The sequence below is a fragment of the Grammomys surdaster genome, unplaced genomic scaffold (genome assembly GCF_004785775.1).
Source record: "Grammomys surdaster isolate TR1022 unplaced genomic scaffold, NIH_TR_1.0 184, whole genome shotgun sequence".
In the NCBI taxonomy this organism is placed as follows: Eukaryota; Metazoa; Chordata; class Mammalia; order Rodentia; family Muridae; genus Grammomys; species Grammomys surdaster.
The window spans coordinates 2,900,544-2,915,184 of NW_021604629.1; the positions used below are offsets into that span (position 1 = coordinate 2,900,544).

Genomic DNA, 14,641 nt, shown 5'->3' on the forward strand with positions numbered 1-14,641 from the left:
CTGCTTTAGAAATGTATTTGCATCAGTGCAAACAACAATGAACCTTGCCAACTTGGACAGAGTACACCTGAAGAGGAAATGAGTTAAAATTATGTTTAGTTATGCTTATTTAATCTTTGTCTTATTCTATTTTTTATTGTTTGTTGCTTATATTGGCTAGCAGTACTAGAAAACAGTCATAAATTCAAACATATATTGAGGAGACAGAGAAAGATATATATATACCACAGAGAGAAGAGGAGGGAGTCAGTATCTATCTATCCATCTACCCACCTACCTATCCAGCCATCTGTCCATCCATTCATCTATCCCTCCAGCCATCAGTCTACTTATCCATCATGTATCAATCAATCTATCCATCCATCCATCCTCTATCATCTATCTGTTCATCTATCACCTATCTATCTCTCTTCTGTTTATCCATCCTCTATCCATCCATTCATCATCTATCCATCCATCCTCTATCTATCTATCATCCTCTATCATCTGTCTGTCTATCCATCATCTATCTATCCATTCATCCATCATCTATCTATCTACCCATCTATCTATCCACCTATCCATCTATCCATTCATCCATCAATCTATCTATTATGAGCATGATGGGTCATGTAAGGAGACATCAATGGAAGGATGGTTTGTTTCATGAGAAAGGTCATAGTTTGTGTGAGGTAGGCTATGGTCTCACAAAGAAAGAGAACTCTGGGGAAGTCGGGAATAACAGAAGAACCACATAGGTAAGGGATGGAGGCTCCAGTACTGGAGAGGAAAAGCAGGCCTCAGAAAGGTCCATCTGCCTATGCCCCAGCAGGGCACCCATTAAGACAGGAAGTAAGGTGGAGTAGGTGTTTACAGAATATGACAGGAGGGTTTGAACAGGGAGATGTGAAGTTTTCATGCATGTCCAGCTGTCTGACATTACAACAGTTAATCTCAACTGTCAACTTGACAGGATTTGGAATCACCTAGGAGACAAACCTTTGACTGTGTCTGTGAGATTGCTTCCTGAGATGTTTAACTGGGAGAGGTGAGGGGCAGAATCAGAAATGGCTGAGCATACCCTAGAACATTCTCTTTGCAGATTCTGACCCACAGTCTTAGTGAATGTCACCCCCTCCTCCTAAACGTGCCTCCAAGCTTCTGTGTTCTCCCCATCCAATGCCTCTGTGATGTACTGAAAACTTCTCAGCCAGCCTTTCTGCCTGTAGCCCCACCTCCTCCAATCTAGACAGGAAGATTTTTCTCAAGTACACATATGACTAGACACCTCTTGATTAAATCTTTAACTGTCCTGCCTGGTTTTGTTTGTCAAGTTGACACAAACATAGACCTATCAGTGGAAAAACTGCCTCCATTAGATTAGCCGGTGGGCAACTCTGGTATTTTCTTGATTAGTGATTGATGTGGAAGAGCCCAGGCCACTATGGATGGTGCCATGCTTGGGCAGGTATCTCAAGGGTGTATAGAAAAAGCAAACCGAGGGCTGGAGAGATGGTTCAGCCATTAAAGGTTAGCCTAATAACCAAAACATCAAGAAAGCAAACTGAGCAAGCCAGTAAGCCAGTGTTCCTCTATGGTCTCTTCAGTTCCTGCCTTGAGTTCTTGTCCTGACTTCCCTTCATGATGAACCATGATTGAGACACATAAGCGGAAATAAATCCTTTCCTTCCTGAGTTGTTTTGGTCATGGTATTTATCACAACAATAGAAACCCTGACTAAAACAAATACCACATTATCGAAAGGTGAAACTGAAGCTCCTTACAGTATATTTAAGGACTCCTGTGATTGGCCATGCCTGCCCTAGAGGCTAATTCCCTACCTAGATCTCCGAGTTCCTGATACTGATGTGCAGGCCAGGCCCTGCATGGCGTTAGTCTGGGACTGGGGTTAGAGACAGTCGTGAGCTGCCATATGGGTGCTGGAATCAAACCCAAGTCTTCTGGGAGATCAAGCATTGCTCTTAACTTCTGAACCAACTCTCTACCAACCCCAGCCCCTCAAGATCAACCCCAGGGCTTCACTATCCTCAGCCAAAACAACATCAACAACATCAACAACAACAACAAACCCACAGAAAAACAAACAAAAAAAATTTTTTTTTAAACCCAACAACTTTACCAGGAGTCAACATTAGCCCAGAAATCTGTTCTTTGTAAAATAGAGTTGCTTTATCTATTTGTATTTATACCTCTGCGTATGTTTGTGTACGTGTTCATGTGTATATATGTATGTATAATTGCAGGGAGAGGTCAGACATGTATGTTAGGTATCTTTTTCAATTGCTCTCTACCTTACTTTTTGAGAAAGGCTTTCACACTGAGACCTGGAGCTTACCGATTAAAATACCTGGCGAGCCCGTGAGCTCCAGTGGCCTTTCTGGTTCTGTTTCCCAGCACAGGGATGACAGGCGCATGTCACCATCCCTGGCTTCCTATGTGGATGTAGGGGATGCAAACTCAGATCCTCATTCTTGTACAGCAAGCGCTTTACTGACTGAGCCATTGTCGCCTGCCCCAGAATTGCTTTTCCTTTCTGACATCTTGCTAAAGTTGATCACAGATGGTACAAAGGTTACTTGAAGAACAGGCTGCCCCTAAATGCCAAATTCATAAACTTTACTATGTACAAATGATAATAAGAACGTTTTTCCATTTGATCAAGTGAGTCTTTTCTTTGGTATAACTTGGGACTTTAAATTTTATTTTTTTAAAAAAATTAAAATTGTTTTATGTAAGTGTGTACATATGAGCACACGTGCACATATACATGCAATAGCATGCATGGGGGATAAAGGAGTACTTGTGGGAGTTGGTTCTGTATTTACACCATGTGGAACTTGGAGATTGAACTCAGATCATCAGGTTTGGTGGCAAGCCCCTACACACATGGAATCATCTAGTCTAACCTAAGTTTTAGTTTATTTTTTATTTATTGTTTTATTTCAAGATAGGCTATCACTATGTAACCCTGGCTGTTCTGGAACTAGCTATAGAGATCAGGCTGGCCTCAACTCACAGAGATCAGCCTGCCTCTGCCTCCTGAGTGCTGGGATTAAAGGTGTACACACTATGCCTGGCTAATATTTTTTTCTGACTGGAGGTATCTCCCACCAGTGAGATTTTAAGCAACTAAACATAGACCTTTGTATTCAATAACTTAAAAATATTTAAAATAAAATATCTAAATATTTTAAGTATAAAAATATTTTTGGTAAATAGACAAAACCTATAAATGTTCTTAGAAGAAGAAATATAAATAACCTAAGACAGTGTGTTTGTGTGTTCTTGACGATCAAAAAAGTTAGTGATTCTTTTTTCCTTACTGGGTTTGCAAAGATTAAAGGATCAATAATAACTATTTCATGTACTTGAGGATGTGGGACGTTGAAGATTCAAGTGGAGCTGAAGGCATATGCTTTGAGGGGGCATGCAGAAGACTAAGTTGGCAACGTCTACCAATGTTTATATATGCATGTTCTTGATTTGGCAGATATACTTCCAGAAATCTAGCCTTCAAGAATATTGGTGTGTACTCAGAGAAGGCTATCCAAAGTTGCTCTGTTTGTAAAAGGAAAATTAAGAATCACGTCAATGTCTACTCACAGGGGCTGGGCTGACAGAAGCTGATATCTTAGATACAGGCTGGCAATTCGGAGTGTGTGAGGTCCTGGGTTGAGCTCCAGAACCATAGAAAACACACTGATTTCTATCCTGGAGTGAACTTCAGGGCGTCTGCTACTGCCCTGAGGTCACTCCCCCTCCCCAGCCCCCATCACCCTGTGCTTTCTTCTAATACCTATGGGGTTTGTTCTACTTCTTATTCCTTTGCCTGAAACACTCTTCATCCAAGTACCCCAGGTTCATTTTCTCTTTCCTTTGTGTGTCTAAACCATCACACTTTGCATTGAGGGCTTCCCTGACCTCATGGAACCTGAGAACACAACCCCTCCCTGCTCCTCCTCGCCTGCGTCTTTCTAGTTCACTTCCCATGTGACTTATCCTCCATATCCTTGTGAGCATTTGATGGATAATCTGTGTCCTTGCTTAGGGACTAGCTACCTGCTTCTTCCTTTTAAAATTATAAACCTCAAGAGGGCTAAGACTTTTGCTAGTCTATCTCCTTTACTGGATTCTCAGCATCTACAATGGTCCTGACACACAGTAGGAGCTTTTTACTACTCCTTTACTGCTGGATCTCAGCATCTACAATGGTACCTGGCACAGGGTAGGATCTTTTTATTAGTCTCTTTCATGGCTGGAGTCTTGGCCTCTACAAGGGCACCTAGTACACAGCAGGAGCTTAATAAATACATATTGATGAATAAATAACATTTTACTTTTATGTGTTCATAAAAGTATATAAAACTAGCCCATGCTAACAGTGTTGAGACGTAGGATCAGGGAGCTGTGGGGAGAATACTCAACATTACTGTACTGTCTGAAACAGAGTCCACATCCATAATGAAAAGGAGAAACACAATGGTTTCCAGTCTCCCTTCAGGTCATTCAGAACACCTTCTTGAGGCTCTGCTATGCTTTGAAAGGTACATGTGTTGACATTCAACCCTCATTAAATATTAAGTATTGACAAGGTAAAACAAAAAATTAAGCTAAGGTCTTCAGAGGTTGGTTTGGGGGGAGAAATGATTAGAATTATATAAATTCATAAGAATGGGGCCCATGTGACCAAATACTGGTGGCTTAAGAAGAATAAGGAGAGCCAGGCCGTGTTGGTGTACACCTTTAATCCCAGCACTTGGGAGGCAGAGGTAGGTAGATCTCTTGAATTCAAGGCTAGCCTGATCTACAGAGTGAGTTCAAGGACAGCTACACAGAGAAAACCTGTCTTGGGGGAGGGGGGGAAGCAAAAACAAACAAAAGAATAGGGAGAATAGCTTCAGGTGCTCAGAAGTCTGAGGCAGGAGGATCAGTTAAATCAAGGAGCCAGGACCAAACAGTAAGACACTAAGAGAACAAAACAAGAAAGAAAAAAAAAAGTCAAGAGCCACATGTGAGCCCTCATCTTCACCACCCGAGGCCATGGCCTCCTTGAGACGATGACCAAAAGCCAAAAGAAGGTCATCATGAGATGTGGCCGTTTTACAACTGATATGCAGAATCATAAGCCAAAAAAGACCCCTTTCTTTGTAAAGGTATCCAACCTCCAGTGTTTCATTATAGTAACAAGAACAAAAATAAACAGAAGCTGAAAATATCGTCTAAAATGAACCAAGGACTATCCTAGGCTTAGCTCCACTGTATGCCAACTAGAGTTCATTGATATTCAAAAATATAAATAGGCCTGAACAACTTTCAGGAGTTCTCTCCTCCCACCCTGAGCATCCCAGGCATCAAACTCAGTGGCCGCTCTTGCCTACAAGTGCCTTTACCTGCTGAGCCTTCTCACAGCCTCCTTCCTAACCAGTATGCCGGACCCTTCTTTATACATAATCCTCCCTCACTAACAAGTCCTGTGGTATGTTTTTCCCCCAGAAAAGTCTTCCACATTGTTGCCTGACCTGGTCCCATGTTGGGCACTAGACTCATTAAGAGTTAGTGCAAGCTCTTAGGAAACATACAGCCTCTTTAAGAAACAAACCCAACCAAATTTAGCTGATAGGCATGTCAGGGACACATTTGAATACTGTAAGAACTTAACTCTATTGGTTGTTCCCTGATAGGTTTGTGGCCAAGAGGCCTAAGTGACTTAGTAAGGCCTGCTCCTCTTCTTGGGCCTTTGCTTCCCTGAAGCACACCTGTAATAGCACCGCTTACATGACCCCTGAGGGTCCGCAGGCCTTGACACTAGTTTTCCTGAATTCTTGACTGTCCACAAAGTTTCCTTTATGAACCCACAAGTCCTTACTCCCACAGGCCTGGAAAGGGAGGGGCTGTAATTCAGCTCCCAGAGACCAGAAAGAGGGCCTGCCTGCCTGCCTGCCTGCTTCTCCAAGAGTTCATTCCACTCACCCTAGAAAGCAGGGCAGCAAGAGCCAGCTCTTGTCACTAATTTGGTATGGAGACTGGAACTCTGAGGATTCCAAATGAGAAGCCAGCCAGCTGGGTTTATTGCCCTCTTTTCTTTTTAAGAAAATCAGCTGGAAGAAGAGTCAAGACTATCTGGGAACCGGCCCCTTGTGTACAGTGGTGCTTGGTCTTCTCTAAGCTTTGGCGAAGCAGCAGATTGGAGCAGTGGCTCTCGCTGAAAGCTCTCCAGAACAAAGCTAGCTTCAGCTGTGCCCATGCAGAAACCCAGCCAACTTCCTACCCCTTTTCCTAACTCCACTGCCTGGGCCCAAGAGTCTACTGACCCTTAAGAACAGACAGCTGCTTCTTCTCAGAGAACGTCACCTTACACAGGAGTGAAACAGACTTTAGAATTAGGTTCTAAATTCAGTCTTTTTTTTTTTAAGATTTATTTATTATATATGAATACACTGTAGCTGTCTTCAGACACACCAGAACAGGGCATCAGATCCCATTACAGATGGTTATGAGCCACCATGTGGTTGCTGGGATTTGAACTCAGGACCTCTGGAAGTACAGTCAGTGCTCTTAACCACTGAGCCATCTCTCCAGCCCTCTAAATTCAGTCTTAAAACAATCAAACAAACAAACAAACAAACAAACAAAAAACCTACTGCTACTACTACTCTTATTTGGAGGCATGCACAGGGTATGTGTGGGGTGTATATATGTGTGTGCACATGTGTGTGCACATGTGTGTGCCTACATGTGGAGGTCAGAGGGCAACCTAGACTGTTGTTCTCCAGATAACACAGACTTTTTTTTTTTTGAGACAGGGTCTCTCACTAGGGCCAAGTAGGCAATGCTGGCCAGCCAGCAAGCTCCTGATCCTCCGTCTCGCCTGTCCAGTAATGAGATTACAGGTGTGCAGTACCTGGCTGTTTGTGTGAGTGCCAGGGGTCAGAGTCAGGTCCTTATGTTTGCATGGCATGTGCTTTACCGGCTGAGATATCTCCCACCAGTGAGAGTTTAAGCAACTGAACATAGACCTCTGCATTCATTTTGTTGCCTGTAGGAGATGCTGTTCCCTCTCCAGTAAGATTATCCCTGGATCTAAGGAGCTAGGGAGTGTTACATTCCTAACAGATAAGAAGCAAATCAATCACGCTTATCACTTTAAAGGGAGACTCCAACTTCCCTCTGTGAGGCTCTTCAGGCAGTGTCTCTGGTAACTGCGCAGAGCAAATGTCACATCTGACCATCCTGGGGTCTCTTGTCCTGGAGTCTCCTGATGAATTTAGAAACAATATTTGCTCTGAAACACACACACACACGCACACACACACAGAGCAACAGCACACCATGGAACTGACACTGCTTGGAACCTTGGTTTGAGGCCCAGATGTCTCCAAGGCACCTATGCGGCCTCTAGTTTTTGCCTTTGTACAAACCCATGGGTAATAAGCGGAAAAGTAGTAACTACAGAAACTGTGACCATAGACTGCAGAAAGGCTCCGGGTGCCTTGCATCCTGCCCTGGCCAGGCAGCACTGCATTCACCTTTCTGTTCTGCAGTTCACAAATATTGCCTACCACAGGCCAGCAAACCTGTCGGGTATGTGGAAAACACAGGTAAGTTATACCTCAGCTCCTAGGGAGTGCCAGGGCTGGTGAATAACAGCTACAGATAAAGAAAAAACGTCTAGCGTGTTCTCTGGAGTGAGCCCAGAGAAGGACAGCCCAGGCCTGTCACTGGCTCCCTGGTCCACCTGTCTGGCATTCCAGGCAGGTCTATCAGTAATCACACCTTGGCTACTCACCACACTGGCTTTCTCCACGACCCTGGCCCACTCCACAGGTCTCCTCCTGCTGTTCCGACACTCTGGGGGACTTTTTAGCCACATCGAGGTCCAGGCCTGAGAGCTGCAGGTGAAACTGCTCCCTGTGGGCAGCCTTCTTGAGTGTGCGGATAGCTTTCCGCAGCCTCTTCTCTGTCCGCTTTACCACGCAGCTCAGATTGCAGGAAGCTGAAGAAACGGGGAACAGCAGCATGGGGAGGGGTCTTCTAGCTGCAGTGAGGATGCCCAGTGACCCACCAACACCCCAAGTTCTCCGGAGCTGGGTACCTGGCAACCTGGGCAGCATTCAATTCAAACACAAATTTGTGGGACCCAAATGATAGTTTCGGGTTTTATGAAGTTTTATCAGGTTCGAAACCAATTTAGTGTATTTTGAGGGGTGAAAAATCAAACAGGAGATACTTAAGTGCTTGCGCTAGTTTCTGCCCCCACCCCCAGGAATGATGGGAAATGAAAGGCAGAGAAAAGGGACAAGCTGTAAGAAGCCTGGCACCGCAGATGGCTTTCAGACCAACCTGTCACCTCCTTTTTGTAAGTTTCCCGTTCAAACTCAACCGTGATAAACATTTCTTTAGGGGCGTTCGGTTGGCCAAGGGCTCCCGGGACTTGCTTGCCAGGGCTGCATGTAAGGTTTGCGTACTGGAAGCTCTCTTTTACCAAGCTGTGCCTCTCTGTATGAAGAAACAAAAGGATCGGAAGCCAAGTCCTGGCCCAGCACTGAGCTGAGCATTTGCTAGAGCTCAGTAAACATTTCATCACAACCCTCTAGGGAGCGTGTGATTCACTCCACATGCCGAGCCATTGCCAGAGTCTAGCCTGAGGCCGGGACATTTTCATTCCTATGTAACTTTACAGCCGAGCTCTTGAACATTCTTTTCAAGGGTAAAGGCTGAAACTCTCCCATGGCTAACCACAGCAGAGGACAAGAACCAGGGGCTGGAGCAGTTTTGTATTCTTTTGACAGTTGGCTAAGGTAGGGGCATTCTCATGGTGGTTTTTCCTCACAGCTGGACTAGGATAGCCCAAGCAGATGCTGAAGCATCAAATGGAATGAAAGAAAATCAACTCCTGCTTTACATCCAGCCGAGCTTGGTGCACCTCCATCCCAAAGGGAGAGAGCGCAGACATCAACAGCGTGTCTCGCGTTACAGCCACAAACAGTAAACGGCACAAGGATTCAACAGAACCAAACAGTCTCTGAAACCATCTAGGACAACAGTGGAAGGCTTGCTCTAAGTCAGCCTTTGCTTGCCCCTACTCTTGACTGTCGTGGTAGCCCCTCTGCCCAGCACTTCCACTGAATCTGTTGACTCTCAACAGAGAAAACTAAACCCAACCAAACTGCAAAGCAGGACATGTTTCCACAAAATCTATCTGCATATCTTGGGGGGTTTGTTTGTTTGTTTGTTTTTGTTTTGTTTTGTTTGTTTTTCAAGACAGGGTTTCTCTATGCAGCCCTGGCTGTCCTGGAATTCACTCTGTACACCAGGCTGGCTTCGAACACACAGACATATGCCTGCCTCTGCTTCCTGGGTGCTGGGATTAAGGCATATGCCACCACCATCACCAAGTTATTTCCATATCTATCTATATTTATTTATTTATTTATTTATTTATTTATTTATTTTGGTTTTTCAAGACAGGGTTTCTCTGTGTAGTCCTGGCTGTCCTGGAACTCACTCTGTAGACCAGGCTGGCCTCAAACTCAGAGAAATCTGCCTGCCTCTGCCTCCCAAACACCACCACTGCCATATCTTTTAAAAACTTAACTTTATTGAACTAAAGGTTATCTGTGCCATAGTCTTTAATTACAAAGCAGCAGACCATCAAGTCCAGAGGAAGAGACAAATTAATTTTCTACCTATATTTTCCAAAACCATATATTTTATAGTTTTAAAACATATTTTTACTTTTGTATATGTATATATGGAATATATGTGTATATGCCACATATGTGCAGGTCCTAAGGAGGCTGAAAGAGGGCATCAGATGCCCTGGAGCTAGAGTTACAGGCAGTTGTGAGTTGCCCAGCATGGATGCTAGGAACTGAAGTTGGGTCCTTTAGAAAAGCAGCCAGTGCTCTTAATCTGAGGCATCTTTTCAGCCCCATTTTATAATTTTTAAAGAGCTAAACTCAAAGCTTAAGTAGATGTTAAAGTTGAACTTGCTTTCCTTTCTTTCCAATACCTTCATTAAAACTATTTTTACATGATTTATGTTGTGTATATGTTTATGGGGGGGTTGTACACCTGCCACGGCTCACATGTGCCATGTGGGGAGACGGCATGTGGAAGGCAGAGGACAACTTGCAGGAGTCAGTTTTCTCCTTCTCCCATATGTGTGGGTCTCGGGGATCAAATCCAGGCTGTGAGGCTTGGCAGCAGCCACCTTAACCAGCTGAGGCATCTCACTGGCCTTAAAACTATTTTTATCTATTTATTTTGTTTTTATACAAAGTTCACTCTGTGCTCCAGGCCAGCCTGAAATTCACTATGTACTCAGAACTGGCCTTGAACTCACACCAATCTCCTGCCTCAGCCTCCAAGTGCTGGAATTATAGGTGTGAGTCACGGTATTTTGCTTAAAACTTTGTATTTTGAAGTAAGTTTAATTTAGAGAAAAGCACAGAGTTCTTGTACACCCTCCACTCAGCTCCCCGTGCTGTTAACATCTGATGTCAATGCTGGTCCGATCTACTAAGTAAACTCAGGACCAAATCTATTTCTAAGTAATACTTCCCTGGGCTGGAGAGACAGCTCAGTGGTTAAGAGCCCATACTGTTCCTGCAGAGGCCCAGAGTCAGCATCCACACTTGGGTGGCTCCCAAGAGAGCTGACACCCCTGGGCTCCGCAGGCACCATACTTACATGTACATACCTATATACATACCCACACATGTCCACAGCATTGAAAATAAAAATAGATCTTTAAAACAAAGTGACACTGGAAAGATAGCTCAGTGCTTAAGACAATGGTTATTCTTTTAGGGGAACCTGGATTTGAGTCCCAGCATCCACAGGATGGCTAAGAACTGTTTGTAACTCCAGTTCCAAGAGATCAGACACTTTTTCTTCTGTCCTCCTTGGGCACCAGGCACATATGTGGTACACAAATACACATGAAGTCAAAACACCCATACACATAAAATAAAAAATACTTTCCTAATTAGAAGGTACAAAAAATTGACTCAGCCCTAAACAGCACATTTTTGTCACTGGTTAAGGCCCAGGGGACATCTTGGAAGAAAGGATATAATGAATCTAAGAGAAGGAAGACAGGGAGAGGACCTGTGAAACACTGTCTTCTGACCACGACACAGCCAGTACAATCTTGATGGCACAGCAGCTGCAGCTACCTGCACTGGGCCTGCCAACTGTCAATCATGGATCAGAGAGGCTCATGGGGCACCATCCCTCCCTACTGAACTGTATGCTGATGATTCTGAGGGAGGGACAGCTGTTCTATTCAGCTGTGTACCCACTGATGAACCCAACAGCTTCCAGTGGTTAGCTCCAAACCCATGGGCATACAAATGGCCCTGGTTAAATTCAGTTGGTCACAAAGTGAAACAAAAAGACACGGATATGGGAAATCGACTTGGAGGAAAGAGGAGAGGGCTAGAGATGGGAGGGAGGTAAGAGAGTGCAGGGGTGTCAGTAATCAGAATGCTCTGTATACGTGCATTAATTTTTTCCCTTTTTTAATTGGATAATTTATTTATTTACATTTCAGATGCTATCCCCTTTCCCTATTTCCTCTCCCTAGAAAACTCCTATCCCATCCCCCCTCCTCTTTTTTGCTTTTATACCATTCTAATTACATGCAAGTATTAAGGTCAGTTCTAGGTTGAGGAACTAGTAATACAATAGATGCAAATAGTCAAGGATCAAGCAATACAATAAACACATAGTCAAAGAACAAACAAGGCAATAAGCAAAATTCTGTGAACACTCTGGTGATCATTGTTTCTAAGGGCTCATCAGGGTGACCAAAATATCTGAGCCAATTTCCCTGTCCTAGCCCAAAGTCATTTTCATGTCTGAAGCCTACTTTCTTGTTCTAGCCTAAGATTTAGATTCCTGCCTGAAATTACTTCTTTGTTCTAGCCTAATGTCAGATTCCTGTCTGAAGCCCACTTCCTTGTCCTTGGCCAATGTCATATTCCTGCCAAGCAGCCCCAAAGGCTCTCTGCCTCTCCCATATTTCATTCATCCATGAAATTTAAAAGAACATGTCTGATAGACATTACAGAAAAGTGTGAATATGGAAAGAGAATATGAAAAATACAGGATAAAAAAAGTCAAAATCACCCAGCATTCTCCTACCCCGATGCAATGACTACTAATGATATAGTCAACTTTCTGGAGCTTTTACCTTCAACTTTAGGGTTTTTTAAATATACATTTTTGATTAGGTAGATGTATAGAATTCTACTGTCCCCTTGCCATCTCTTTGTTTGTTTGTTTGTTTGTTTGTTTAGAGACAGGATTTCTCTGTGTAGCCCTGATTGTCCTGAAACTCACTCTATACACCAGGCTAGCTTCAAACTCAGAGATCTGCCTGCCTCTGCCTCCCGAGTGCTGGGGCTAATGTCGTGCCACTACCACCACCCAGCTACTATCTCAGCCACACAAGAAGACATCTTCCTCTGTCACTCACAATCTTTGAATGCATATAATTAACAGGTGCACATGTCCTATCAATGAAGGCACCAAAATGCACCCTGCTTAATCACTAGAAGGAAGTCAAAGGAGATAGCATGAGCTTTAGGTTAATTTGTTTGAGGGTAGACTGGGGGGAAAAACTTCCTTATCTATGTATGTCTCGATTTCTTTTAAGTTCCAGAAGTGTTCTCTGAGGTTCTGATGGAAAGGAAAGCTAGGGAAGAAAGGGGCAAATTAGATTTGCTTGTTTTGGTAAGCACAGTTAGTTATTCCTGGATCGAGTTTATTCTGTTACAGCCATTGGGACCACAGTTCCCAAACACCATAGCAGCAAGAACACTGGATAGTCCATCTTTGTTCATCAATGCTATCATTTCTGAGTCAACCCCCCTTTCCTCATAGTGTATGCTTCAACCCAATTCTAAGATTAAAAACTTCAACCCAATGCAGTCATAAGTGGCTGATTCATCTCAAACCCCATTGACTCAGGTGAACTCAGGGTTTCCCCAGAGCTTCCACAGTGACCTCACAAAGGACCTTCTGAAGTGTAACCCCAGAACTACATGCGAGTTAGGGCAGGCTCTGCTCCCCTACAGAAAAAAGTCCCTGCAGATTCTGAATAACTCAGTGCCATCTGACATGAGCTTGCATCAGCTGGGTAGCCATCTCTACTCAGCTGGTCACAGGTCCCTTACCCAACATGCAGGGATGTTCCCTGCACCAGCCATTTGATTCCATACCTGGTAGTGCTGGTCGCAGACCCTCAGGAGACAGCTTGGCCTTTTGCAAACTACACTTTCCTTCATTTAGCTTAAAGGTTACACTTGTTCTGACGGTGACGACATCTTCAGAAAGAAATAAGTGAGAGAAATTATCCTCATAGCAAAGGAAGAGAATACCCAGTGGATGATGGTAAGCTCCCACTGGCTGGGTCTCCACACAGGATGTAGATGACGCATGCCTCTGACCTTTGAGATGATCTAATAACAGTTTGGATCATGAAGTGCCCATTGCCTTGTACAGGTTCACCTAGAGCCTCCCTCTTCTCAAGAGAGAGATGGACCCAGTGTTCAAAGGTAACAGAGAAAGAGCACAAAACAGTCTCCATAGTCAGATGAAAGATGAGGTCATTCCTGTGCCTTTCTGAGAAGGAAGGTGAGTATCCTCCAGCTCAAATCTGGATCAGATTGTTGAGGGAGGTCTCTTCTATGTGTGGCTTCCCAGAGAGGACAGGGTTGAGGGGCTGCCAGTTCAGATGTGGCTATCACTTCTGGTATCTGGGATGAAGTGAGTGCATAATCCTATTCTCCCAAAATCATGCTTAACTATGTGTTGGGATGGAACCCATGCCTCTAATTGAAAGCCCTCTGATTTGTGAAAACATCAGCACGTTCCTTAACCTTCCTCTTCTCAGGCTCCTCGTCTGTTAAATGCACATAGTTAAGCACCTGTGTTACCAGGATGTTGTAAGGACTAAATGAGATAAAGGTCCTAACAGCCTTAAGAAAGGACAGCAAAGAACAGTGCTTACATCTCTGAACTCAGACTGCTTGAGTTCGAATCCTAGCCCCTCTTACTTCTTATCTGAGTTACTTTGAGAAAGTTCTTTTTTTCCTATGAGCCTTGGTTTCTTTGGATAATAATAATAATAATAGTAATAATAATAACAATAATAATAACAATAACAATAATATATTGATGGAGCCAGATATGGTAAACTCACTCCTATAATGCTAACACTTGGGTAGCTGAGGCAGGAGGACTGTTATGAATTCAAAGACATCCTGAACAACATAATACATTCCAGTGGTTATGTTACAAAGTGAGACCTGCCTCCAACTTATGTACGTAATTTTAAAAATATATATTTAAAATTAATGCATGGAGTTTCACGTGGATTAAGTAGCCTACTCTGTGGAATACAGTGTAAGGTAGCTGGAGCATTTCAACTTCTAAACTACCATCTTGCTTGGGATTTCAAATTCTGGACATCTTTATGATATAGACATCAAGATATAATATGCTTCTCAATTTGGACAGACTCATGATAAATTGGCAAATGTGTCCTTATCTGGGAAGATCAGGCCTTCAGAAAACATCAGACTTGTATTTAGTCCCTTGACTAAGGACAAAATACAAGAATAGGTTCAGG

The 14,641-nt window shown here is 43.5% G+C and overlaps 1 protein-coding gene across 1 annotated transcript in view; it reads right to left on the minus strand.

Moving 5' to 3' along the window:
- The window catches only part of Scube2 (signal peptide, CUB domain and EGF like domain containing 2), a 58,895-nt gene that overhangs the window by 18,377 nt on the left and 25,877 nt on the right, over window positions 1-14,641 (minus strand). Inside the window, exons 12-14 of the mRNA XM_028768097.1 lie at window positions 13,230-13,334; window positions 8,341-8,496; window positions 7,787-7,993 (exon numbers count right to left, since the gene is read on the minus strand). Coding sequence (XP_028623930.1) covers window positions 7,787-7,993; window positions 8,341-8,496; window positions 13,230-13,334 — 468 coding nt within the window. The remainder of the gene's footprint in view (window positions 1-7,786; window positions 7,994-8,340; window positions 8,497-13,229; window positions 13,335-14,641) is intronic.